This window comes from Amphiura filiformis, chromosome 15 (genome assembly GCF_039555335.1).
Source record: "Amphiura filiformis chromosome 15, Afil_fr2py, whole genome shotgun sequence".
Classification (NCBI taxonomy): domain Eukaryota; kingdom Metazoa; phylum Echinodermata; class Ophiuroidea; order Amphilepidida; family Amphiuridae; genus Amphiura; species Amphiura filiformis.
In genome coordinates this window covers 64655637-64683461 of record NC_092642.1, presented here as the reverse complement: position 1 = coordinate 64683461, position 27825 = coordinate 64655637, and the positions used below count along the sequence as shown (strand labels likewise).

General features: G+C 41.8%; 1 protein-coding gene across 1 annotated transcript; it reads left to right on the top strand.

The window, feature by feature from the left end:
* The first annotated feature begins 1309 nt into the window (after positions 1 to 1309).
* LOC140171103 (carboxypeptidase D-like) lies at positions 1310 to 27770 on the top strand. The gene is made up of 6 exons (XM_072194271.1): positions 1310 to 1727; positions 16455 to 16651; positions 18903 to 19191; positions 20254 to 20393; positions 21131 to 21368; positions 22804 to 27770. The coding sequence occupies exons 1-6, from the start codon at positions 1490 to 1492 to the stop codon at positions 23055 to 23057; spliced, it is 1356 nt and encodes a 451-aa protein (XP_072050372.1). The 5' UTR covers positions 1310 to 1489; the 3' UTR covers positions 23058 to 27770.
* Positions 27771 to 27825: the final 55 nt, after the last annotated feature.

The window sequence follows — 27825 nt, the reverse complement described above, 5'->3', positions numbered from 1 at the left end:
TAAATTTTGGTTAAAAAATGTGCTTTTTGGATAGGTAGTTTCCAACATATTTTCCACATTCGCCTATTGAATTGCGTTATCTGTTGACCTAGTGACGAAAAGTGTTTTTAGGGGGAAGTGTTAGCTTCAATAAAAAAAAATACAAAAATCTGGATGAAGGGACACTTGAGGTTTCGATAAAAACCAATCAAAGAGGCCCATCTTTGATTACACTACACGGTTGAGTGCATAGCAATGTAAGAGCTACTATGGAGCTTCTAGCTGGAAAATGGGCCTCACTGCTTGCTTGAGAGCTCTTGGACAAAAATGTGTGCTCAGGAAACTGTGCGCATGATGGTTTATAAGAGAATCGTTTTTGTATAGAAACCTTTTCATATCATGATGCCGGTGGTGGTGATGATGATATTAGTGGTGGATGCCATGATGGTGATGAAAGTAGGGATAGTGGTCGGATGATGATGGTGGTGATGATGGACAGTGATGATGATGATGGTGATCGTAATGATGATGATGATGATGATGATGATGATGATGATGATGATGATGATGATGATGATGATGATGATGATGTGACTATGGTGGTGTGATTCCATGATAATGATTGTGGTGATGATAGTGGTCATTGATGGTGGTGGTGGTGGCGGCGGTGCAGTGGCGGTGACGATGATGATGATGATGATATGGTGGTAGTGGTGGTTTTTGATCTCGGGGTTTTGATAGTATTAGAAACAAACAAAATGTATTTCACAAGGGCCCATGTGTGTGTTCACAAATCATGTGTGTGTTCACAAATCACTTTACGGAAGTATTTCTGGCAAACACTTGGATTTAGCTTCCTAGTGATGATGCCAAATATGTACTAGCACTCAGTTAATAGTCCATTTTGAATTTTGATAGGAAAGTGGTGGCGAGGCCGGCTGTCGATCTGATCACACATCTTCGAAAGGGGCTGTCATTTTCTTTAAAAGTTGTCCCTTCCCCCCCCGTTTCGCAAGGCATCGGGAGCTACGTACGGTATATGTCTTGATAAGTTGAGCAGAGCGCAGCAACTCAGGGGCTGTGCAATAATTATGTGTACGTGGTGAATTCTCAAAGTGGTCTGCCAAAAATCGCCCCCCCCCCCCATCCCTTAAGCCGAGCCAAAAAATCTTTTTCCCCCCTATAAGTCACCACCCCGGGGCACACATAATTATTGCATATCAACCCCTCATTTTGCAGTTTGGCGTCAGAAAAAGATCTCGGGTTGATTGACCCCAATGTCTTTCCGTACTTCGCATACGTACGTCAGCGCAGGAAGTCGGTAAATCGCTGTTTTGTGGATGTTGTTATTTTCGTCGGCCATATTTCGCTGTGTAGATCGTGTGTACTTGTACTGTGTATGTGACATTCCATATGGTATTATTTTGACACGATAAACTGACATATCATAAAGCTAGCAAGTAACAGCAACCCTGTTTTTCCTTTCTGTTGCCCCTTTCCCATCTTTGGGATGAGGTATATTTCTCTCTTCCTCGCTGTCGTCGCCGTAGTGTGGGGCAGTGAAGTTGAATTTCCTGGACCAGATTATGTATGGGAACATCACAATGCAGAAGCCTTGAAGAAAGTCTTGGATGACACACACAAAGAATGCCCAGAACTTACAAGGATATACAGTCCAGGAACCAGTAAACTGGGAGAAGAATTATGGGTCATCGAAATATCGGATAATCCAGGGGAACATGAGTTGGGTAAGAACATAATAATTGAAAGACAGTCATTGAAAATTTAAACTAAATCTAAAACCATATTGTATTAACAAGAATCTTTTCACAAAAAAATCATTGCTAGTTTCTCTGAACTGTCAGTGTCACTGTTAGTGTTAGATATATATCCTCTTTAATTTTGGCCCAAACAGATGAGGCAATGAAAAGTGCTATACCACAATTACCAGCGCAATGGCGCATGTTTCCAATAGAGGCCACCAGCCTTTTCCGTGGGATCCGCCATCTTGTGGGTAGGCCTATGGGGAGATTGGGGTTAGTTGAAACATTTTTCACAAAATCGTCTTTTTAACGCAAACCGATTACTTTCAAGAAACACTAACCATATCAGTATAAACATATATATACATACTGTACATGCTTCAAATACAGCCTTAAATTATATTGGACCTGCTTATGATTATTCATATAATATAATCCAATTTGAAAATTTGAAAAAAAGTGTTTCAACTAACTCCACCCCCCTGGGGTAAGTTGAAACATAGGGTGGGGTTAGTTGAAACACGGCTTGTAAAAATTTCAAAATAATTATTATTGTGTTGTTAGGGTTATACTTCCCTTGAAGGCACCCTTTAACATACATGTACAATCAGTGTGAAAAAATGAATAAATAAATATGTGGGAGGCTGTGCGGGTCAATACTTTGGACACAAGGTGACGAGTGTCACCATGGACCAAAATATGAGAAGCCAAAAATATTATAAAATGTACTTTCTGTGTGCACTTTTTGGTGGTATTGCTTTTTAACCAAAAAGCAATATTGAAGAAATGGTAAACATGTTACAAATTTTTAAAAAGTCACATTTTTAACCATATTTTTCTATGCGATTTTCACGTGTCAACTAACCCCACCTCAAAAGTTTCAACTAACCCCGATGCCTATTTTTACATTTCAAAGCTCATTACACAAAATAAGAAATACAATAAAACTTTTATTTAACATTATTCTGGGACTTATTACTAGTGCTTATGATCATTGATCAGTGTCCGATTGTCCAGGGGATAAGTACATAGCTCAATATGGTTGTCCCCAGTGATTTTTGGACAAGAGGACAAGAGGATAAGTACTTATTTCAACACTGCTTATGATACTCAAAAATAATCCCCTGAATCTTCAAACAACATGGAGATAACGATCTTTTCTGAGGGGTATAAAAATTAGTCAGTAAGTCAAAAAACAGGTATTCCTTTCCCAAGCTAACACTGGTGGGGCATCAGTGCTGTTGCTAATTTGGTGGATGACCCTTACTATTACTAGGTGCCAGTATTTTACCAAATTAAGTTTTTGTGTCAGAAAAAATACAATGTTTCAACTTACCCGCGCTTCCAAGTAACCCCAATCTCCCCTACTGCCGTTCTGCATGACATACGTTAGACATTATGCCCCTGATTACGCGGAAGTCGCAGCAAAAACAAAAAGCAAGCTATCGCATTGGCTAGAAACCAATCGCTATCACTTGGCGATGTACAATGTACATTGTATTATAAAATTCAGCTTTAGCGTGCAGAAAAGTTTAAAGAAAGCGTGCAGAGCGCATAAAACCTTTGATTTTGAATGCACATATTTTGATTGTAAGTTAAGGGGGCTATACTGGCTCAGCCCTTAATAATTTTATAAACCCCCAATTTTTGGTGTAACAAATTATAACCCCTCTATTTTTGGACATAAAAATTCTAATTCTAATTCTCCCATGACCCCCCCCCCCACCCCACACCCTTCTGAAGAAATTGACAGACCTAACACATATTTTGACCATTGACCAAAAGACCTAAAATATGTTTTGGGGAAAAATGAATAAAAAATGTATATTTGAAAATTAAAATCCATTGAAATTAGTACCAGAAAATGTACGGTATACGAAAGGCAAAATTTTCAAATGATGGACAGCTTTTCCTCCCAGCTACATGTACGTATACACTTTTTATACATATCGTTCAATTTATAAAGTTTACTTTGAAATGTCAAAAAAATTATTTGCCATAAAATTTGTATAAAATGGCAAATTTCAACAAATCTAAATTATTTCATATCAGAAGGACATTCATTTCAATGGATTCTTAATTTTTAGAAAACACTTTTTCTAGTTATATTTTACCAGTACACAAAATTATTATCAAAATTATGACCCACAAATCTGCCCCCCAACTAAAATGTCCCAACTACACCATGTCTGAACAAATAATTTACAAATAAAGCCAGATAGATTTTAATGCAGTAAACAGATGTTTATAATGATATTGTCTTAATTTCATTCTCATTTAAAAAAGTAACTGTACATTAATTGGTAATTGGTATTGAAATGACAAAATGAATCCTTACAAATGTATGTTGATCATCATTTACATCTGGTTGTACTTTATGTACAATAAATATATGTATACATGTACATGTATGTAGTTGGTATGCAAATATAGAGAACGACATTAGGCAGGTCTATGCTTTTTGCTCATATTTTGGTCGTCAGTGTGACGCCATTTTCGACCATCCTGTCATTCTTGTGGGTAAATCAATAAAATTACAGAGTTTAAAAGAACAAATAATTCACTTGCATTTAAAAAAGTGATGATTGTGCTGAGAGGGACTGGTGAATACACACAGTCTGTACAATATGTATGTAGTGAGTTTTGGAAATGTGATCTTCAATTTTCCACCCAAAATTATTGCTATCTTCAGAAGACAGCAATTTCCAATTAGGTCTGACATTTACAAAAATGAGGGACAATTTATCAGCAGCATGCATGTATATCTTAAAATCTTGCATAGGGAATATCTACAAGACAAGCTGTGTATAATATGGCAAAATTGACCAGTATAATGGCCAAAAAAATTGTTCTGTTCTTCCATGTTTCATGAATGGGCAAAGACTAATAAATATAATAATTATGGTACAGAAGTATAATTATTGCTTACAAATTATCAAATTGTAATACTATTATACTTTCTAAGTATGATTCCATATTATCTTAGATGACCATGGTCCATGATTGATGTGGGGGGGGCTGAGAGAGGGGCTGAGAGAAGAAAGGGGTGTACATGTACATGCACTGGCTGTGATACAAGAAAAACACACGAGTTGAGTGGGGAAGAGGACAGACAGTCAATGTATTTTAATACAAGGTTCTTACGATCCTTCCAGACAAAATAGTTAGTTTCATCATCCATATGTACAGTGTAGTTGATGGCCTCGTGGGTTTTGTTTGTGTGACGTACTGGCATATAATTAGGCTCGTTGTCTGTTAATTAGCATCTTCAAGTGTGACTGTGCACAGATATTACATGTGTTTGCACACGCAGTAGCTGTTTGTTTCACATGAGAAGCAAACACTCAGAGGATCAGAACTCTTGACGGTTCAGTCCAGGGTTTTGCCTACAGTGTGAATGCACTTAGGGTTTGACACTCCAAGGAAACTTGGAGGTTTAACTCCCAAGATCTTTAGGGGTTTTGCCCGGTGGGGTCACTCCCTGGCAGGGGGAACACATAGGACCGTTACCACAAGTACAAATTACCCCCTTTTGCAGTCGATTTCAAGGACAAATCATGAAATTTTACCCCATTTTTTACTCTAAAACAAGGACAAAATGGTACTCTGAAACACCCCTATTTTTTAGATTGCAAGGACACATTTGCTATTTTGACCCTATTTCAACATTAAGGACGAGGATTTTATGAATAGTTTTTTTCATCACAAAATTCAAGAACATGTAGTACCGTACCCCTCGCATATAAATTGGCTATTGCAAAATTTGGGGTGAGTACGAAGTAGGAAACCAAATTTATTCCTTATTTATCTGGCCAGCTATCCACGTGATCGGGAGAAAACAATAAGAACCCCCTTTTCTTCAATTTCATGGACATTTGTGCGATAAAATACCCCTATTTTCCAATTTCACAGACAATTTTGTCCGCATGGACAAGCCCTAAAAATTACCCCTTTTTCCGTGATTTTGGTAACGATCGTGCGGTCAGTATTACAAGTTGAGTGACCCCACCGGGGGGTTTTGTTGAAACTTTGAAGTTTACATTGTATGTGCTGTGTGGACACTTTTGATGGTATCATCATTCAGAGGTTCACTGTATTGCGCAGTGATCGGATGTCAATTGTAGGTTGTTATACATCCCAACAAATCCCAAGCACATGTTAGTCACTCACACATCTAGGGATACATGTAGCTCACCTAGGGGTTTAACTGGCAAAGCCCACAACAGCTGAAAAGAGTATCCCATCATGCTTTGCAGTACCATAATAGAACTGCATGTGCCATATCCCTCACTTCAACTTTCAATTATTTCACTTTAAAATCAGGGGTGCTTCTAAAGACAAGTTTATGTTTGAAAAAATATGACCCCTAATGTGTTGTGATTTCTATTTAATTCATCTGGGGTCTCATTTTTAAGGGGCTCTTACATGTACTTATTTCGTGTATACATTTGCTATGGAAGAAGCAGATGCACTGCATTGCATGATGGGATAGTTCATTTAGCAACACTGAGTGACTTAAAATTTCACTTCCAGTCTTCCACGGTCATTTGGAGGTTCAAATCCTCGAAGATTCATTATCATGCCCATCTGAATATCGCTTTTCAAGGACAACAAATGATGGGCAAGTAGCTTTTGACAATCATAGATGCAAGCCTATTCCTTGGTGACTTAGTCTTCATATCTGACTGAAGCTGACTCAAATACTGGGGTCAGATTATGTACACAGTCACTTATAAATGAATATCATTGGAACACATTTTACAAAGGCCCTCTCGGTGATTTGCTCATCCGGACAATCATAAAAATCATCAAAATTCAGATTTTGGTACCTTTGTCATTGTCATAGATATGCTAACATAGCTTGCTAGTACTAGTAGTTCAACTGTGTATTTTTAAGACAAAATAGGCGCATTTACATTCTGTAATTTATATATACTGACAGTATAAATTGGCTACATTTATTTGAATGGGGCTTCAACTTCATCAACTAACTGTTTTCTTTGTTTTTTGCCAAATTTTTCAAATACCAAATGACAATTTGAAAGACTTATCCTTAAGGTAGAAACATCGGCTACGGTGTCATGCACAGATTTGGTTTAAAATGATACAGGATGTGTAGTTGGTTGAGAAAAACTTGCCTGCCAAGTTTTAATTTTTGCCAACAAAGCGTTTTTGAGTTATGCCATTTTTTATCATTAGAAAGCCCCATTGACTTTGCACATAAAGTGGTTTTGACACTAAGCCTCGTTCACTAAAATTGGTAAAAGTTTGAAAATGGATACTATGTTTAAATATTATTTTTTCTCCTTTCTATCCCATTTATAGAACTGCTTTTTGGATCTTTTTATTACAAAAATGTTACCAAATAATATTAGTGACTTTTTTCCAATATATTGGTCAGTAATATAGCGGATATTTGAAGGTAATGTTAGTACTTGCTCAAATTTTCTTGATTTGATCTAGAAACACTGAATGACCCAATTTCATAATTATTGTCTGAGCTAACCATAGGGCCAATTATAACAAACAAGGTGTCATATGAAAGGTTATTAAATTTAGAAACTTTTCTCGCCAGCTTTTTTTTTTAATAAAGTGTTTCTATTTTAAGTTATGGGTGTTTCTAGATTTCCCTAATTTAAAAATAGAAAAAATGATTTTTCTCAAAAATAAACACTTTATCCAAAAAATCTGGCGAGAGAATTTAGATATTAGGCTTATTAACCACCCCACAAACTATGGAGACCATATCACATTCCCTCTAGGCTAGCAATAATTATTAGTAGAAAAAATTAGTGAATTTTCAAAAAATAAAGAAAAACATAAGAATTGTTTAAATTTTCATGAAACATTAAAAATCAGTGGAGTAAAGACTTATCTTCAATTGGTTATATATTTGAAATGGATACATAATTCTGATTTGAAATAGTGGCTATTTTCCTGCATGGGTCTATTATCCGATGCTCCTACCTTAGCAATTCAAAAACAATGGACTCAGTACACCGGTCGATCTTACCGCTTCCGATGTTGATTAAGATACTTCTTGCATCGATCCCGAGATGCGGAAAAACCAATAGTCATTTTGTCCCACATAAATGAATAAATAACAAAAACCCCGATCCCCGGTGGACTCACCCAAAAGGTGACGTCACACCATATGATCATCCCTTATCCTCCTTGGTCTCCGACTGACACAGACGTGCCTATCGATTGTTCATAGCACTGTGTATCAATTTCTCGACCAAGGCGAGATATACGGTTGTAGTTTCACACCTTAGGTAAAACCAAACCGGTATTGTTCGGCTGAGGATAGTTTTGACGGCATTTTCTGGCGAAAAAGTGACAAAAAACGATCCAAAACTTAGCTACATATCGTGCCTCCGTTTGTATACGGGACACACGAGCAATTCAAAATGGCCGCTCGTTGACGCCATTCATTTTGTTTCCCACGTAAAACAACCATTGCAGCCTGTAAGTTACAATAGATGTTTGTACATACACATTGTATTTCATGTACGGTAGGTTATTGTTGCTATGTTAGGGTGATTACTCTATCGTTATGTCTTCATTACCGTCCAATAAAGACGAGTTAATCAGATATTCATACGGTGGGGATTGGTAGGGACCCGTCTGACATTTTAGTAATAAAGTTAGCCAGTCCTTACTTTACCACTAACGTTAGCGACCAGCCTCCGTGCTCAGGTTTGCTTACTGGGCTTGAGTCGCGTGTTGGGGGGGGTAGTGCCCCCTCCCTTTTCTCCTCGCTTCGCCTCGGCCCTGTCGGGCTTGCCCTTCCCTGGTGACGGAGCGGGACCCACACCGCTCTGTTTCACCCACAGGAGTGCTCACGATCTTCTAGATGTCTTTCTTTTGCTTAGGACTCTCCGAGTTCCAGCTTGACGATTGGGATAGGCTCCGTCATCGCCATAAGACGAAGAAGAAATCTACCAAGGGCACTGGTAAGGTCGACACGGTGGATTCTGCTGTGACAGCCCCTATGGGTCATGGCAGGTCTGCTTAAGGGGCTCCGGTCCCCGGACAAGCAGGCGGTTCCTTCGGGACTGCTAAGCGCGTCCAAAGGCTCAGCAGCCAGCGAAAGCACTGACTATACGCCGGAGCAAAGTAGCAGGCAGCAGAGCGGTAATCACCAGCGAAAACCCTAGCGGGTTTTGCAGCAGGAGGATACCAGTCGATCACGGTAGATTCTGCTGTGACAGCCCCTATGGGTCATGGCAGGTCTGCTTAAGGGGCTCCGGTCCCCGGACAAGCAGGCGGTTCCTTCGGGACTGCTAAGCGCGTCCAAAGGCTCAGCAGCCAGCGAAAGCACTGACTATACGTCGGAGCAAAGTAGCAGGCAGCAGAGCGGTAACCACCAGCGAAAACCCTAGCGGGTTTTGTAGCAGGAGGATACCAGCCCTCTAGCGAAAATCCTCACGGGTTTTTTGCAGGAGGACACCCGTCTGTTGCAGGCATGTCTACGGGCTCAAACAGCCACAGTAGTAGCCAGCGACGGGCAGCATGCAAGGGTACCCCGGGCTTGCCTGGGTTGAACCCTAGCATGCATGGGTTCAGCAGAGACGATACCGCGGCTAACGCTGTGGGTGTAGTCTTAGCAGAACCAACTGGGGTTGTCACACGGCAGCGCTCCATGGCGGGACCGCCGAGTGATACCCTGGGCCCTAGAATAGCTGCTGGCTGTCCACAGGGACTGGCTGGCGATTATTCAGGGGTTGGGCTCGCAGTCTCTCACGGGACAGCGACCCAGGTGCATTCGGTGGCAGCTACAAAGACGAGCTACGGCTTGACTTCAGTGGTAGCCGCTATGCACCCGCCCATAGCTGCCGTGAGTGGTCCGCCACACACAGCGACCTTAAGCGAAGCTCTAGAGGGTACAGTAAGTAGCTTGAACAGCCTAGCTGATCAACAACCCACTTATGTCCTCGAGAGCCAGCGGAGCGTGGGTGATCCATTACCGTCAATGGGTCAATGACCCTCGCTTGATCGATCACTGTCAAATCAACAGGGCATAGCTCCATTGATTGACGCTGCCTATTCAGGTGGCGAGGTGATTGATCGAGGGTATGCACGCTCAGCTACCCGTGGTACTAGGCAAGCTCCCTCTAGCCAAGGGACAGCCGGTATAGCGGGTACCCATACACACGGCTTGATCCCCTTGCGGGGGCGCAGTGAGGCATGGGTACAGTGGTACACAGCCGGGAGCCCTCACGGGCACCTACGCTAGTACCAGCGCGGTACCACGCCAACACACAGCTTGATCCCCAAACAGGGAACGCGGTGTGGCGAGGGTACAGCGGTCCACAGTTGGGAACCCTCACGGGTACCCACGCTGATACCGCACCGGTACCGCAGCACCCGCCTTCGTCGCCACAGTCTCTGTGGCAACAAGGGGGGGGGGGGGGCGGTGCTGGTACTGCAGTACCATGGGGTTACCCTGGTGGCGGATCCTTTCAGGGTCAGCTGCCGGCGGGTATGCCCGTGGTACCCGCCGCAGGGTGTTTCTTCCACGGCCTAGCACCGTGGCAAGTGTCGCCCCAGCGATGGCCACGCAGTACCAACATCAGCTGTCGACCAGGCCAGCCGGCATGGGGCTAACCCAGATCTTGATCAGGGTAGGCCCCGTTCTGCTAGCGCTAGGACGACGACTGCGAGAGCATGCGGACCCAGTGGTGCCATGGCGGATACCTCAGGGTCTTGCGGGAGTACTCCCTCTTCTGCTGGCAGGTAGTCGACGAGCCACACAGTGGTTATGCCTTCTTACCCGCTTTCAGATGCCCGTCCTCAGTTACCGTCATCATCGGAGCATGATACGGATACTGTGGGCGAGGGAAAGGAGTCGGAAGCTGAGTCCGGTAGTGACATCACTACATTCTCCTTCCCCCGCTGCCTCAGCGAGGGGAGCAACAGCACTGATCTTCCTCCGGACACCCCCCTAAGGGGGAGTCCATGGAGGAGGACCAGGGATCCTTTCAGTAGGATGCTCAGCTGCTGCTTCCTCACAGGGGACGCCTGCACTCTCATTCCCGCAAACCTCACGGGTAGATATCGTGGGGCTGTCGAGCTCAGTAGAGCTATGGCGCCGCGTGCTTGCACGCTTCCTCTGCGTGTAACGCGGAGGACCACGGACCTACCTGAGGGGATCCGAGAGGGACCCAGATGTCGTCAGGCGTATCACGCGCAGACACCATCTGAGCTCTCCCGCGAGGTGAGCCTATTAGCGGTGCTAACAGCTAGCCTCAACGAGAGCTCCATGGGCCTAGCCCATAGGGTGTCCACTCAGCGCCGGGGGGGAGGGGCCTGCCACTCCAATCGCTCAACGCGATGGAAAGGCAGGGTCCTTTTTCTTTGGATGCTTCTGCGCCACGGTGGAGGACCGTGCAAAGAAGCTACCAACGGAGCACTCTGAAGAGGTCGGAAACTGCCCTTACCATGGGTAGGAGCTCCGACTTCAGCAGGCCGTGCACCACCAACAGTACCGAGCCCACTACCTCTGCAGCACCCATTTCTGGGAGGCGCAAGGGTAGCACAGGAACAGCTGGCAAGCCCGAAGAAGAGCAAGCGCTCTTCCAAGGGAAGCTAAGCAGAGCATTCCTGGGGGCTCAGCGGTTTTTCCACAGGGGATCTCCCAGTGGACGACCGCTATGGCTTTCACCCAGAGGTGGGAAACCATCTCTCTGAGCGCCTGGGTATGGTCAGTGGTGAGTGGGGGTTACAGACTGGCAACCCAGTCTCCCCACATTCGTTTGCACCTGTCGGAGGTCCACAGTAGTGCCGTCAGACGGCCCCCAGCGTCGGGCACTACTGACAGGGATCACACAGCTTCTCACGAAGCGGGCGATCGTCCCGGTCTACCCCCCCTCTACGGGTGATCCTGGAGCCATTGGCTCCAAGGAAGACCGGCGACGGGGCCCCATCCGGAACCGCAGGCTGTTGAACACGTTCTTCAGGCCCAAGAGGTTCAGAATGGGGACTCTCGCCTCGGTGCTAGCCTGTCCCATCAGGGGCATGGGAACAGCATCGCTAGATCTCTCGGACGCCTATCTGCATATGCCAATCGCCTCTCAAGATCGGAGGCATCTGCGCTTCTAGGTACAGGATCAAAATTACCAGTTTGATACCGCCATCCGCCTGTCCATCTCTCCCAGGGTGTTTAACACTCTTGGTCAGAGCGGTGGCAGCGTACCTGAAGCACAGGGGTGTCAACATCAGTTGCTACCTGGACGTTTGGCTCATATACGGACGCACTCCACTGAAGACTACGGGTCTCATGGGGTTGATAGTCCGTGGGGTGCGGGACCCTGGATTTTTGATCAGCTCAAAAAGTCCAGCGTGGTCCCGACGCAGACACCACTATTTGTAGGGGCCCAGATCACCCTCACGGAGGGTTTCGCGGTGCTCTCACCCGAGCTGCGGACGAACTTGGTGCGGTGCGCCTGACTCTTGGCCGAGTCTCGGGCAAAACCCGCTGTGGCATGGATGAAGGTGGTAGGCCTAATGGCCAGTATGGTAGACCTCGTGCTGTACTGCCGTTTCTACGTTAGGCTTACCCAACTACACCTTCTAGCCTGCTTGCAGGCCCAGTCGTCACCCAATATCCTCGCGGTTCCGCTGTCGGAGATCGCGCGAGAGGAACTCTGGTGGTGGACCCATCAGCCCAATTTGACCCAGGGTGTCAGGTTTCCTGCACCCCGGTATGTCACGTAGTGACGACCATAGCGTCAAAACGGGGCTGGGGGTCCACATCCACGGAGACTCCGTCTCGGGCCTATGGGGGCCATAGAGACAGAGTTTCACATCAACCTCCATCGCTTACGAGGAGGTGATCGTGGAATCACATACCGTTGTCCTGACGGATAACACAGCCGTGGTAGCCTACCCCAACAGACAAGGGGACTCCGGGCCACCACGATTGAGCCTGCATGCACGACACCTGATAGGGTGGTGCAAGTTCAGGCAGATTACGATGAGAGCGATACACATCGCGGGCGTCACCAGCATCCTCGCGCACAATCTGTCACGAGGAAGGGTGTCGGGACCAGCAGAATGGTCCCTTGCTCCGCAGGTCGCTCAGACGATCTTCAAGGGGATGTACCACCCCTCGCAAGATCTGTTCGCATCTCATCGCAATCATCCACTGCCGGTGTACTGCTCAAGGGTCGCGGACCCCAAGCATTCACCGTGGGCGCTCTGTCCATAGACTGGGGAGGGATGACAGCTTATGCAGTCCCTCCGATCTCACTACTCATGAGGGTGGTGGCCAAGATCGGGTGGGAAGACTGCATTGTCATTCGGCTGGCGGCAAGGCCGCTGGCACTCCCCGAGGTACCAGATCTACTCCGGATGCCCGGAGCGGAGGTACCAGTCTATCACTAGAGCACCTGCAGTTAGCTGCATGGCCCTTACCAGGGAACACGCAGCGGAGGGATACTTTTCATCAGAAGCTGTTTTTCTCATCGCCGGGGCTAGACGGAAGTCTACCCTCCGTGCGTATAGCCAGAGTCTGGCTCCATACTACGCTTGGTGCAATGAGACAAATAGCTCTCCCGCTAGAGCCTCTGTGCTGCTAGTTCCGGAGTTTCTGACAGAAAAGTTCCAAGCAAGACTTCAGCGGGCCACTGGGGCCAGCTATAAGTCAGCTGTCCTCTCCATTCACCGAGGTTTCGAGGCGGGTCGACTATCATAGCCGATGGTTACCTTATTAGTCTACGCCTCGACGGTATGTTCAACGAGTGTCTACCAAAAGGAAAGTGATCCTCCTAAGGGATCCCAACACAGTCTTAGATTACTTTAAGGGTCACCTTTTGACCTTCCGTCCAAAAGCGGCGCTTAAATACGTAACTCTCAAGATGGCTTTCCGGTTTGGCGTTGGCTTCGGACGGCGGTGCTGAGTTGCACACGGTCTCGAGGTTAGCTTCCGTGTTCACAAACACTGGAGCGACACTGTTTCGGCGCTCTGTTCTCGTGACTACGAACGGGCGCGGTGCATACCGACATTCGTCCCTCTCCAATCCCCAGGGTTGGGCAAGGTTCGGCTGAAGCCAAAGATAGGCTGGGGTGTCCGATAAGGCGCTGCAGCACTATTTCTTCCGAACACAAGCCTTGCGAGGGACTCACGACCGCATTCATCACCCTTACAGAGCCTTTCGGTCCAGCCGCTGTCGCAATGGCTGGTCCAGGTGTTGGTGGGGTCCGGGTGATCGCGAAGGTTTCGCGTCCCACGACCCACTCGACACGAGCTATCTCATCATCTTGGGTATACCGTTCGGTTGTCCCTTGAGGAGATCTAGCAGGCGGTGTCCCGGAAGCCACCTTCGCCCTTCTCTACGATACTTCCGTTTACGTTAGTAATCAGAGACGGGCGGAGGTTTACCGGGACATTGTTCGGCGATCATAATACGGTGGTGTCTGGGTACCAGGTTTCAGACTATACAGAATACTCAGCATGGTAAGAACCAGTGTCGCTATTCTTAACCACCAAACTTATTAAGTAAGGAGGTTTATGTCTGTGATCGCGTGGTCTTTTTTGTTTCCCGACCGTTGGGGGGAAATATTTTCTGACCTCGCGAAAACCATCGTTACCCGCTCCCGATCCCTGATCAGATGCTGACCAATCTTGTACCTCCATCCGTCGGTTACTTGCTAGATCGATCTTTCAGGTGTTGATGGAAGACGGATCTTAATCAACATCGGGACCGGTAAGATAGACCGATGTACTGAGTCTAGTCCCAGACAAAAATGTTTGGTAGACTCATAACCGGTGCGATCTTACCTTTCCGATGTTGATTATCCCGACCCCGCCACCCCCTACAAGTTTGGTCCGGTAGGGGATCCCAAGTCGGATAAGGGATGATCATATGGTGGGGCGTCACCTGTTGGGTGAGTCCACCGGGGGATCGGGGGGTTTTGGTTATTTATTCATTTATGTGGGACAAAATGACTATTGGTTTTTCCGCATCTCGGGATCGATGCAAGAAGTATCTTAATCAACATCGGAAAGGTAAGATCGCACCGGTTATGAGTCTACCAAACATTTTTGTTTGGGACTATTCATTTTGTACACTTGCCCTGGGATTACTGAATGGGTCTTAAAACAGAGAATTGGGCCAAAAGCCTGTGCAAAAAATCACTGCATGCCCGCTGATACACTTGCATAATGAGTTTTTTCACCAAAGTCAGAAAGACATGATCTTAGAGTAGGTGATGGTCCCCAAAAGATACTTTTTCTCCTATTTAAAAAAGCAAAAAAAAATAAAAGGTTCAACTAAAAGCTCATGAGTGGTTTGAAAACAAATGCGATATTTTTTTAATTCCCGCCTTGGTATAAAATAATGGTATTTTTATGGTATTTTGAGAAAAAAAAATCTGATTTTTGCTGAATTTTTCCCGAAAAAACTAAATAATGAAATATTTTTATGCCTTTATGCCTCCACCGCGAGGCATACTGTTTTTGCAATGTCCGTCCTTCCGTCCATCCGTGCTTCCGTCCGGATGCCATATCTCGGGCATGGATGGGCGGATTGACTTCAGATTTTCAGGATAGGTGGGTCATGGTCAAAACTCTGGCTACTTTTTTTTTTTTTGGGTGAGGTTCAAGGTCATATACTGAGGTAAAAGGTCATTTGAGGTCAGGGGCTCATTTTCCTTATTTACCTCTTTTCTCTGAGACTAGGGGTCGATGTTCCTCAAACTTGGTGGGTGGGTGCATCTTGACCCCAGGCAGAACAAGTTTGTATTGGTTAGTGGGTCAAGGTCACCTGAGGTCATGCAGGGGTCATTTGAGGTCAAATTAGCAAAAACTGTCATATGGCCATGAAACTTGGTAGGTACAGTCAACATTTAGAGCCGAATTTTTGGAAGGTCATTTTGGGGTCATCCGGGGTCACCCAGGGGTCATCTGAGGTCAAATTAGTAAAAACTGTCGTATGGGCATGAAATTTGGTGGTACAGTCAATATATAGAGCCAAATTTTTGGAAGGTCATTTCGGGGTCATCCGAGGTCATCCAGGGGTCATCTGAGGTCAAATTAGTAAAAACTGTTGGATGAGCATGAAACTTGGTGGGTACTGTCAACATTTAGAGCCAAATTTTTGGAAGGTCATTTTGGGGTCACCAGGGGTCATCTGAGGTCAAATTAGTTTGAACTATCATATGGGCATGAAACTTGGTGAGTACAGTCACATTTAGAGGCAAATTTTTGGGAGGTCATTTTGGGGTCAACCAGGGGTCATCTGAAGTCAAATTGGTAAAAACTGTCATACGTACATGAAACTGGAATGGTGGGTACAGTCAACATTTAGAGCCAAATATTTGGAAGGTCATTTTGGGGTCATCGGGGGTCACCCAGCTTTGTATCAACTTGTGAATACGTGCCACATCACTCCCTTTAGTGGAGGCATCACAGTCGACGCTTGGCGTCGAAAACCGCGACATCCGAGAACCGCGATCCATCTAGTTTTGAAATAAAAATAAATTCCACATTTTTTTTTCCAAATCATATCATGTGATGTTACAAATGCTCACGCAAGCTTTGAGATGAACCTTTAAAATTTTTTTGTTCCTAAACTCACAATATTCTTGCTTTGCCAAACAACCATAATACCACATCTTGTTTTTGCTAAAAATATACTAGGGCTTCACAATAATGATGTGAGATTACTAAAATTCTTGGATATTTTTTCTTCTGTTTTTCTTGTACAGGAGAGCCTGAGTTCAAATATATCGGCAACATGCATGGTAATGAGGTCGTAGGTCGTGAAGTTCTGCTGGTTCTGATTCCTTACATGTGCAAGGCATACAAGGCTGGTGATCCGGATATCGTTTGGCTGGTTGACCACACCCGCATCCATATTATGCCTACAATGAACCCCGACGGCTATGCAAAGGCCTATGCCCAGGTAAGTGGACATTTATTTTATATTGATGAGCTGATTTATCTTTATTTATGACATCTTTATTAATCAGTGCCAAAGCATTGCCAGATAGATGTGACAGTCAGGGTTTCACCCTTTTGAAACTGACTGTGTATGCTGATATGTGAGGCGTTGCTGGTTCTAATCCCTTACATGTGCAAGGCATACTGCTCATAAACTTCTGTTAGTAGAGAAACAAGCAAAGTAGATTTAAAAAACTGCCATTCATCACAAATATATTGAGATGCATGTATTTACCTCAATATTTCGATATGTACAACACACATCCTCATCAGTTCAGGAGGGCTCCAATGATGGAGTTTAATCAAGAATGTCCTGCTCTCAACCTTTGATGTCTTTTCTATTGATCGGATTAGGGCATTATATAAGTCCTTGATCACGGTTGAGCGCTGGAGTGTGTTTCCTGATCTGAATGGCCTCCCGCACCAGACGGGGGTATTCTCTGTCTTCGCTGATTCAAAACCTTGACATTATCCCAAATCAAGGACTTGAGCTCCCTTCATTATATAATGCCCTAATCTGATCAATAGAAAGTACATCAAAGGTCGGGAGCAGGACATTCAAGTTCATCATTGGATCCCTTCTGATGAGGATGTGTGTTGTACGCATTGAAATATTGAGGTAAATATCTCAATATATTTGTGTTGAATGACAGTTTAAATCTACTTTGCTTACCCCGGTACTACATTGTAATAGAATAATAGTCTATAAAACAGGACCGACAGTTTAATGTCCTCTCCAAAGGATAGAGTACTCTCTAATGTTATGCATGAATTCTCTTGAATTAGTGGACAGGAATCAGATGGCCTTCTGAAGTTCACTTATCACACTAAATCACAGTATATATGCTGCCCTCTAACTCTACCGTCTGATCTGTGTTCTCTAATTTAAGCAAATTCATTCGTAACATGATTTTAACAAACAGACGAATCTCTATTCTGGACCCTGCAAAAATCATAACAATATTATTGATAAGGGTGATTTAATTTTTGGATAAATTAAACCTTTTTTGGGATAATCATTTAATTGATTTATTTATTGCTTGATCTCCTCGCTAGTTGGCGTTGATCATCAATCAATCAAGCGATTGATTGATTGTCATGGCAACACCAGAATTTACTTGGAGGACATGGTCTGCCATTACTGAAAAGTGAAACATTTTCCCTGCATTCATATAAATCATCATCAAAGCGAAACATTTTCCCAGCATTATAGTAGATCATCATCATCAATGTTAACCCTTATTAACTTTTTTTTTTATACAGTTCTCAGAAACCCAAAAGGTTGATTGGACCAATGGATTGAGCCAACGCTGATGGGGAAGACCTGAACCCATGACTTCCCGGACATTGACAAAAACTTCTTTAGGCAAAGAGAAAAGAAGAATGGACGCAATCATCACCTCAAAGTACAAAATGTGGAGGATGATTTGGTAAGCAGGTCGACTAAGGGCTATTCCAGTTGAAATCCATACACCACTATGGAAGATGTTACCTCAATCTTCCACACAGGGAGTGTGAATTTCAAATGGGGTTACCTATTTGAAATCTACACCCCTTGTGTGGGAGATTAAGGCTGTCTCTTTTCATGGGGGGCTATGGATTTCAACTGGAATAGCCATAACTATGGTTTGATCGTGAAACCAGATGTAAAGTATCTTTGTCAATTTACATTGTAGATGGGTGTATCTTTGACTTACATCATAAAACAATTTACTTCATTTTGTCATGGCTGAGGTGAACTTTTCTATTTGACTCACATGGAAAAAGATTGTAACAAGGAAAGAAATTAATATCCTTATTTTTATAGGAAAACTAAATATTTAGCAGGGAATCAAAATTAGATCTTCTGTAGCAAGAGCACCTTCTTTTTGAAAATTTCCATTGGTTCATGTGTCTTTGTCATGATTATCCAAAATGTTCAAATTTTGGCCTTTTTTTTGTGTTTTTTTAATCCTCCATATCCTTAGCTTCTGCTTATTTCGAACCTTGGTGACAGTTGTTGACTTTGGTGTTGGTAATTCAGCAAAGTAATTCAGCAAAAAGGGAAATATATGCAAGATTTAGAAAACATTAAAAATAGGCAGAAAAGATGTGAATAAATGAAGGATGGCTAAAAAGGATGGAAAAAATTTTCAAGAAAGGAAGAAAAAGTAAAAATATGAGATCCAATTATCAGAATGTATAAATTTTTTGCAAACTCCTTCTGTTTTTAGGAACCTGAGACTGAAGCAGTGATCGAATGGTTCAAATCCGAACCATTTGTCCTGTCGGCTAATCTGCATGGTGGAGACCTTGTTGCCAACTATCCCTTCGACACAAGCATCGGCGATAAACAGATGTATTCGGCGACTCCAGACGACGATATCTTCAGACTTCTGGCGCTGACATACTCCGCGAATCATTTGAAGATGCACGACCAAGTCAAAGATCCCAATTGTATAACCTCGGATACTTTTAAAGATGGCATCACCAATGGAGCTAACTGGTATCCTGTCCCTGGAGGTGAGATGATGTAACCAACATGTTTAACACCATGAGAACTGCCTGCCGATTGGCCAAAATGAATATTGTGTCCAATTTTGAACCAATCAAGGAGGGTATTAATAAGATCATCTGCAAATGCAAGTTTTAAAGCCTAGCCATAATTGGCAATTGAAATGAGCATTTCACGTTATCAACCAATCAGAAATGCTGTTAGATGACCAGTAGTGTCCAGGGGGTTAATTCCCACAAATTCCAGAGAGCGATAAGGCCTAAAAAATATAGATTGGTGTAATTTTTCTTATGTTTTTTAAAAGTGGGCTCTTTATTTTATAAACTGTTCTGCCCCAAAGATTTTGGAAAATATAGAGGAATTTTGACAGCTTTTAGATCTCTCAGCAGGTTTAAGCTTAATCCTTTTCAGCTCTGCTATTCTTACCACATCTCTGATTGGCTCGATACATGATAAAGCCCTCTTTGTAACCAATCAAAATAGTTCTTAGAGGCTGATAATTCGACACGTGGTGCCTAAGGGATTACAGGATTTGATGGTCGGCAGATTTGTTTATTGGCTATCTTTCGTGTTGTGAGATACTAGCATCTACACCACACTGCCTCATAAAAAAAAGTTATTCTATAATAAACTGAGCTCAAAAACTAACATATATTTTTTCACAAGGTCATATCTTTAAATCCTGTCCATCAAAATGAACCAAAATTACACACAGTAAGTGGTCTAGGAAGCTGTTCCGTATCAGTGCTTTTTGCTGTTGTGTCAGTTGGACAACTGCTTGGGTACTTGACATGTGTTTTGAGTAGGATTTTAAGATATGCCCTTGTGATTCACAAGTTGTGAAAAATTATACATTTCTTTTTGAGCTCAGTTTATATTCTCCAGGTAAAATAAGTGCTAGAGTTTGTTAATAGCTTTACAATCGCCTAGTTTCATTCAAATCGGTCATCAACTTCTGTAGACCAATTTGAAATTGACAGGGAGTATACATTGTATAATAATGCCTCCATTGTCACCGTCACTATTAATGTTATGATTTTCTTTCACATTTAATAATTTCATAAATTCAGGCATGCAAGACTTTAACTATTTGCGTTTCAACACTTTTGAACTGACGTTGGAGCTTGGATGTGACAAGTTTCCTCCCGCAGCAAGGTTAGAAGAGTTCTGGGAAGACAACAAACCTGCGCTCATTGCCTACATGAAAATGGTACGTTTCACAGTGTGATAATCACCCTTCCCATCATGCATTGTAATCCAGTGCCTCTACAACCAACATTATGTGGTCAGTGCTTTGATTTAGGTTTGATATACATGTACACGTAAATGTACTTGCAATAAGTATAATCAACTTTGCTAATGTTACATGAATAACGACCACTCTATTTAGGGTTCATACCTCAAAATAGCTTTAACATACAATACGGGAGCCACGTTTCTGGCCATAAGTCGAGTTACTACCAACTTTGATATGTGAATTTTATGTCATCTTAACCCTAACCCAACTAGGTCTCACTAAAGCTCACTATTAAAACCACTCTGCCTGCATGCATTCCACGGGACTTGATGACGCAATCAGCCCAAGTCATATACACCCAGGGAATCGTTGGCCGGGCCAACGTCACCTGTGTGGCTACATGCTAGGGATCTAGGGTTAGGGTTAATGAGAATAGAATTCTGGATTTTGGAAATGTCTTCCACACACAGAGTGTGAATTTCAAAAGGAATGAACATGTAAGGCAGCTCCATTTGAAACTCACCTTCCCTCTGTGGAAGTTGAATCATGCGGGTGTATGAAATTTAAATGGAGCTGCCTAATGTGTTAATTCCATTTGAAATTCATACGCCCTCTGTGGAAAATATGGCCAAAATCTGTCACAGGGGGATTGTGGAATTTAAATGGAATAGCCCCATTGTAATGAAGTGCATTCTGTTTGATTCTTTCAGGCTCACGCCGGCATCAAAGGGATTGTAGTTGATTCGTACGGTAACGAAGGCATCTATAACGCCACAATCTCAGTTGGTAAAATTACAGACGACAAGCGGGTTGAACTTTGTGGCAAACAGGAATGCGGCAAAGGCGATTTTGGCAAATGGAACAAAGAGGGATACGGTATTTGTGATAAGCTGGAAGACTGGATGGAAGAGGATGATATTAATTACAGGAACCATGATGTGACAACAGGTATGCAGTGATACTATGTATTTTAAACCCTAACACTGCCAGAGTTTTTGGTCGTATTTGCCCTGTGTGTTTCCTTTCCGCCCCACCCCCTGAAGGGAAGGCACCTGAGCCTGTGGTAATTTGGTATTTGATAGTGTTTGGGTTAATACGCACCTTTAGGTCTGTATGCACAAAAGATTTAGACCAGGTCTAAAGTTAGACCTGGTCTAAAGGACATTTTCCCTTACATTTGCTTTAATAAGTATTATTTATGAACTTTGCATTAAAATCTTTAAAATTTGCTAGCTACTATTGGAAGGGAATAATAGTAAAGGACCATTCCGAATGGAACTAAATTCCACATAGACCAAGTCTAACTTTATCCCCAGTCTAACTCTTTGGTGCATACGGACCTTAGGGTTTCTCTACCAGATGTTGATTTGTACCTAAATTCCTTCCCACAAGGTAATAGGCATATTGTAACAATAGATGCAGTTCAGAGGTTAATCCATCTCCTTTGTTATGCAATACACATATGGTATTGTGTGAAGGAAATCGCTGTCAAAGCGCCGCAGTGTATTGAGCATCAGAATCCGTTCACATCCACATCATGGATATGAGAGTATTAGTTTCTATGCAGAATATTAAATATCCCAATTGGCGTTTATTCTGTTTTATATCTGAACTCTTCATTTGTAAAAATAAAATTTGGTGTGCTTCAAAAAAAGTTTCAGTACCATTTACCGTGTAAAAAGGATACATGTGAATTAGGCCTGGCATTTTCGGGTAATTTTATCCCGGGTACCAGCGCATTTTTCGGGCGGGTAACGGGTACAAAATTGCAAAAAAAAACAAAAAAAACAACTCTATTAATGATTTCAAAATGCATTCAAATTCAATGCATTTTGAAATCATTAATTATCAATTTTCATATTAACAATACAAAACATCTTGAATTTTTAAAAAATTTTTTTAGGTCAACCATGAATGATCCTAGCATTTAGGTCTAGGTCCAGGGACACTACTATTTTTTTGAATTTTGGGTACCCGGGCAGGGTATTTCCTGCCCGGGTAATGTAATCTCGGGCGGGTACCCGCTAGCCCGCCCGAAAATGCCAGCCTTAATGTGAATAGGTGTCAACGATGCAAGATGCACTGCAAATTGAATAAAGGTAGAGTCCACTGATAGGCTGATTTTTACAGATCAATGAAATATGCTTAGTCAAACTCGCTTACCACCACTCACTTTTGGTGAGTGGAACCTGTCCGGCTATGCAATTTCTCACCACATAAATGTGTTTGCATTTGTAAATTGTTCCAAGTTATGACATTCAAACATGTGGGACCTTTTGTTTTTGTTTATTACTTCATATGTTTCTGCATGTGTGTTTGACATGCATCTGTATTTGAAAAAGGCTTCAATAATTAATATGTTATTTATGTCATTTTGTTGTAGCCCAACAAGGAGACTACTGGCGTCTGTTAGTCCCAGGTGCCTACTGGGTAACTGCGTATGCACCCGGATACGAACCAGTAACCCAAATCTGCTATGCCTGTAACCCCAATCCCGATGGCTTGAACCACGAAGCCAACGATTGCAGCTTTGCACTCGAATCAGTCTACGAAACAGATGATCGACGAATGGAACTGCTGGAGCGATTCTTAGCAGCACAGCGTGTACGAAACGAGATCCCGTACCAACTTCCATAGAACAACAACTCCTTTTGACATAAATTTGTGTCGGTGTTAGGTGGTAAGCACTATGTACTTCTGCAGCTTTAAATGTTATTCAAAAAAAAGTTTCATTTCTTTCCAGCCAAAAGATGTTTACTTACTGCAAAACAGAATGGACATTAATTTTATACAATTTTGGAAGCTTCTCCACATCATACCTCTCCCCAACTTCTGAAGACATATCTAACGTCTTCAAGATTGACTTGTGTCACTTTGCGTAAGTTTAAATTCATCTAGTGCGAATCGTGAACAAGATACCTTATAATTTTCTTCCTACCATAAGTCTGTGATATCTGTTGACAAAGTGAATCAAAGAACTCGATGTGGAGTGGTGCGGGATATGTGTAAAATTAATGCTAGAATCTGTACAAGTAGTAGTTCAGTACTGTATATCACTATTTTTATTAGCTTGGCTGTTACAGCTTTTGTTGGAAAAAATGTGAAAATATATATATTTTTAGCTGCTTGATTCACACACAAACACACCCCCACACACCCTACGTTTTCACCGACAAACATGGACCCTATGAGGCTTCTATGTACTTAACAGCTAACCGTGGACCTCTACACACTTACATTTCGCCATTGAAAGTGTGGAATTTTGTCTCATGGTCGCATACGCTTGTTCACAATGTTTTCAATACGCTGCTGTCCTTGGTTACTGGTGCTCTTGCAGGGTTCCTGCAGTCCTTGAAACTCCTTGAATTTGAAAACACCTTTTCAAGGCCTTGAAAGTCCTTGAAATTTGCACAAGGTCCTTGAAAGTCCTTGAAAATTAGAATTTTACCTAAAGGATAATTTTGACCAAATTTGGGGAGTGGAGGGAGCTGTCACTTTCGTTAACATGTGCCACATGGAGAGCCGCATCATGATTTTTGTGTTGTGGTAATTCCTTGAAAATCATGCTTTTGGACCTTGAAAGTCCTTGAAAAGTCCTTGAATTTCAAAGGCTTCAACTTCAAGGTGCGGGAACCCTGCCTTGGTTATCAAACTATTTTTCAAGGGTGAGTCCTTGTTTGAAGGTGTTTACCATACCAACACTACACACACAATAATACAAATATTAACACTCGCCTCCACAACCCCCATACATACACCCCACCCCACACCACACACATACAATAATGGCTGACAACAAGAACTGAGAGACACACACACACCCCTACACACCCCCACCACCAAGCACACATACACCAACCACCACACACACACATACAAAGTTCAAAATGAAGTAAACATTCCTAATAATGTTACAAATGAAGTGGACAAGGATTCAACCTTAACTAACAACATTCCAATCCAATGCACATTATATATGATATTTCATCACTGGGTGGTCAGGTTAACTTGTATGTATTATAATAGAAGTACAGTACTTGTTTTTAACTTATAAAGTGCATGTCATTGTAATACCTGTCAAAAATACTTCCAGTTATTTAAAAAATAGTCAACATGTAGTTGTATATTATATGAAGTTGGACCCATAACTTAAGACCAGACATTGTTTGGTCATGAAGCATAAACCAAAGTTTATAGTAGGCCAGAGGAATGGAATTAACAGCCTTTTGAAAGTAAGAACAAATTTTTTGCCTTCACAATTTCCCTACTGCGTTGTTATTTTTTAATTCTTTAATAATCGTGGGCAATGCCGAAAATTTTTTTAACAAATATTTTGTTTGACAGTCAGACCCGGAAATTTATATTTTTCCCCCCCACAAATACAGGCGTTGGAATCGGATATGCAAATTTTATACATCATTTCATAGGTGTGAAGTTGCATTGTTACATATTTTAAAAGTTACATGTACATTATAAAATATTCGAGGGAGCATATCCACAACATAATATGCAACCACCAGAGAAAAAATGTTAAACTGTTATCACTCCGGTTTATTGCAGATATATGATTAGTTTGAATTATTTATTACCAACGGAATTTTGTAACTGAATCCATATGAAAATATTTACATGGTGCCACACAATTTTATTTTTCCATGACATAATGCAAAATATATTTAATATCAAATTCAATTTAGGAAATTTAAATATTAACTGGTCTGGTGGTCTTTTCATGTGAAATTATTACATGATTGTGGACTCTGCGGGATAAAATCTATTAATTTTTCAAATAAATATCGTAATTAATTCAAACTGTATAATTAAATTGGAGAGTAAATTAATCCCTAGAATAGTTACTATGTGTTTAGGCCAGATTGCAGTATTGTATTATATTGTATATTTGTATTTGAAGAGTATTCATGCTTATTATAATTGAATAAGAGTACATATTGTCATCAACATCACTTACTGCCGTTTCTCAAAAGGCTGCCTTGTGTGATTTATCATTATATTTTATTTTATAATTGTTATTTTATATTTCAGCATGCTTCTTTCATAATAATGAATGGACATGAGATTGTACTATTGTGGTATTACTTCGAAATCAATATATCAAGTTTATTTTACAGTGTATCTTATCACAATTAGATGCCAATAATAAAAAAAATCACGCAAGGCAGCCTTTTGATATACGACAGTATGTGATGCAGACAACAATATCTAAAGTTGTGTGTACGAGGATGGTAAAATTTAAAAAACTACGAACATGTTTTATTTGGGGCTGTAAAAATATTTGATGGCTTAATCTTATATTCTCCACCGCAGGTGTTTAGGTACAATAAAACGAAGGTATAGGATGCAGCATAAGATTCCAATACTTCTGTTTCATGTTGTGCATGAATTTCATCATTGTGGTCTTCACATCTGAAATATTCTTGCGAAAGTCCAAACCCAATTACATATTATTATAACTTCAAATTGTAGTACTAGACGTGACCGTATGCTCACACCGCCAGAATTTTGCGCTCAGCAACTCAACTTAAAGTGTGTTTTCTATATATTATTATTGGTGCTCAGAGCAAAGTTTTAAGGTCCAACATCTGTTTGACCTCACAATTGGTTCAAGTATACTTGGCTTGCATTCTAAATCTTTTGACAACCTGAACACAAAGAAATCATCGCTTACCAATTATGCAAAGTGGAATAAAAGTGCTATTTTTGTTATTAATAAGAAAGTATTAATTTTAATACAAGAAAGTAATTTTTGATTTTACACATTATTTGATCACTTTCAATTCAGATTTTCAATTTCTCCATTCAGACAATGTATTCTCACGTAATAATATTCAACGAGAGAGCAAATGACAGAAATATATTTTTATATTTTCAGGTGAAAGGTACAACATCATAGATAGTGTTATTCGAGGTTAAAACAAACTGTATTCTCTTGTAATATAAATAAAATTGGTAAAAATGGGCAGATTAGGATTCTTTCTATCAATTCTGGCTTAGATTAAACATTTCCTTCCTTCCTTCCTTGGTTAAGTGCAATATTAATATAAGGATATATGTTAGTACAGTTTCAATTGCTTGGGTATATTACCAAGATGCTCATTAGGCGGGCAGGTGGTGCTGTTACTTTAATCAAGTGATTCTTATCGGAGGATCTCCCTTTCTGAGGAATTCTTGTAATAAATCGGGTCACAAAACAAACTATCCTTGCTTGAAGTTTTCCCTTTTTTGGGAATTCTTGTAAAGGTCACAAAACAAATTATCCGTGTTGTGAGGTTTCCCTTTTCTAGGAATTCTTGTAAATAATTAACACCACCTGTCTAACCTTGAATGAGCCTCTCACATTGTTTTATACCAGAGCACTTGACTGTATGGCTTTTACTGTACTGTTCTTTGTGTAGTATCCTATTGATGTCATTTACTTGCCATCATTCCCCACAATACTTTAGTTGGTAGTATTTTGAGGTGACAGGGTTCTGAAGAGAGATGGTTTCCATTTTATTACCCACCCAACCCCACCCCACTGAAAACAAAGGGGCCCTCGTTTTGTATCTTGACTTTATATATGGAAACACATATCATGGTAAATTTGATCACAGCCTAAAATGTACAATACACATTAATTTCTATCCCATTCATGCAGATCATAATATCGTTATGAGTTTGACATAGTGCCGAATATCGGTTTGTCTCTGTTAAATTCATGTTAACCCCCTGAGCACTACCTGCTGATCTAACATTGCCCCTGATTGGTCAATTACATGATATCTTCACTTTAATTACCAATCAGAATGGAGCTTTGGAAATAATTCACCCCAATTTTTTGTGTGGTGAAATTATCCTAACTATGTTGCCGATTGGTCCAATTGATAATGAAAACTTCTTTTTGGCCAATCGGCAGGTAGTTCTCATGGGATTTAGCATGAACTGTCGTGAATTATTAGAACAGGGAGCAGACAAGGTTGACACTACCCTTCAGCCAACTGTGTTGGTGGTATCCTTTTGTGGGATACCCTGCATGACAGACGACAGTACAGTGAACAACAGATGCAGAACAAACCCTGTATACCGCCCTCTTTCACTCACTTATCATGCTGAATCTCAATGTTAAATAAAACAAAATTGTGTAAGAGGCAGAGTCAGTATTGTTTATTAAGACTTTGTTACCATGGTTACAGTCTACAAAGGAATGGAAACCACCTCTCTTCATTGTATGTTTGTGTGTATGTATGTAAAGATAGTTTGCCATATAGGCAATTATTTTGATAAATGTTATATGATACTCATATCTGTAAATGTGGTATATATTAATAAACTTGGCTTGTGTTAGATTCTAAATTTAATTTGTCAGATTGATCTATTTGAAAGTTGCTCCACTGCTGAAAATGAGGCA

Coding starts and splice junctions, on each gene's coding strand:
- LOC140171103 (XM_072194271.1), top strand. CDS start 1,490: ATGAGGTATATTTCTCTCTTCCTCGCTGTCGTCGCCGTAGTGTGGGGC. Junction 16,652..18,902: donor ATGCAAAGGCCTATGCCCAG/GTAAGTGGACAT, acceptor TTCTGTTTTTAG/GAACCTGAGACTGAAGCAGT. Junction 20,394..21,130: donor TCATTGCCTACATGAAAATG/GTACGTTTCACA, acceptor TGATTCTTTCAG/GCTCACGCCGGCATCAAAGG.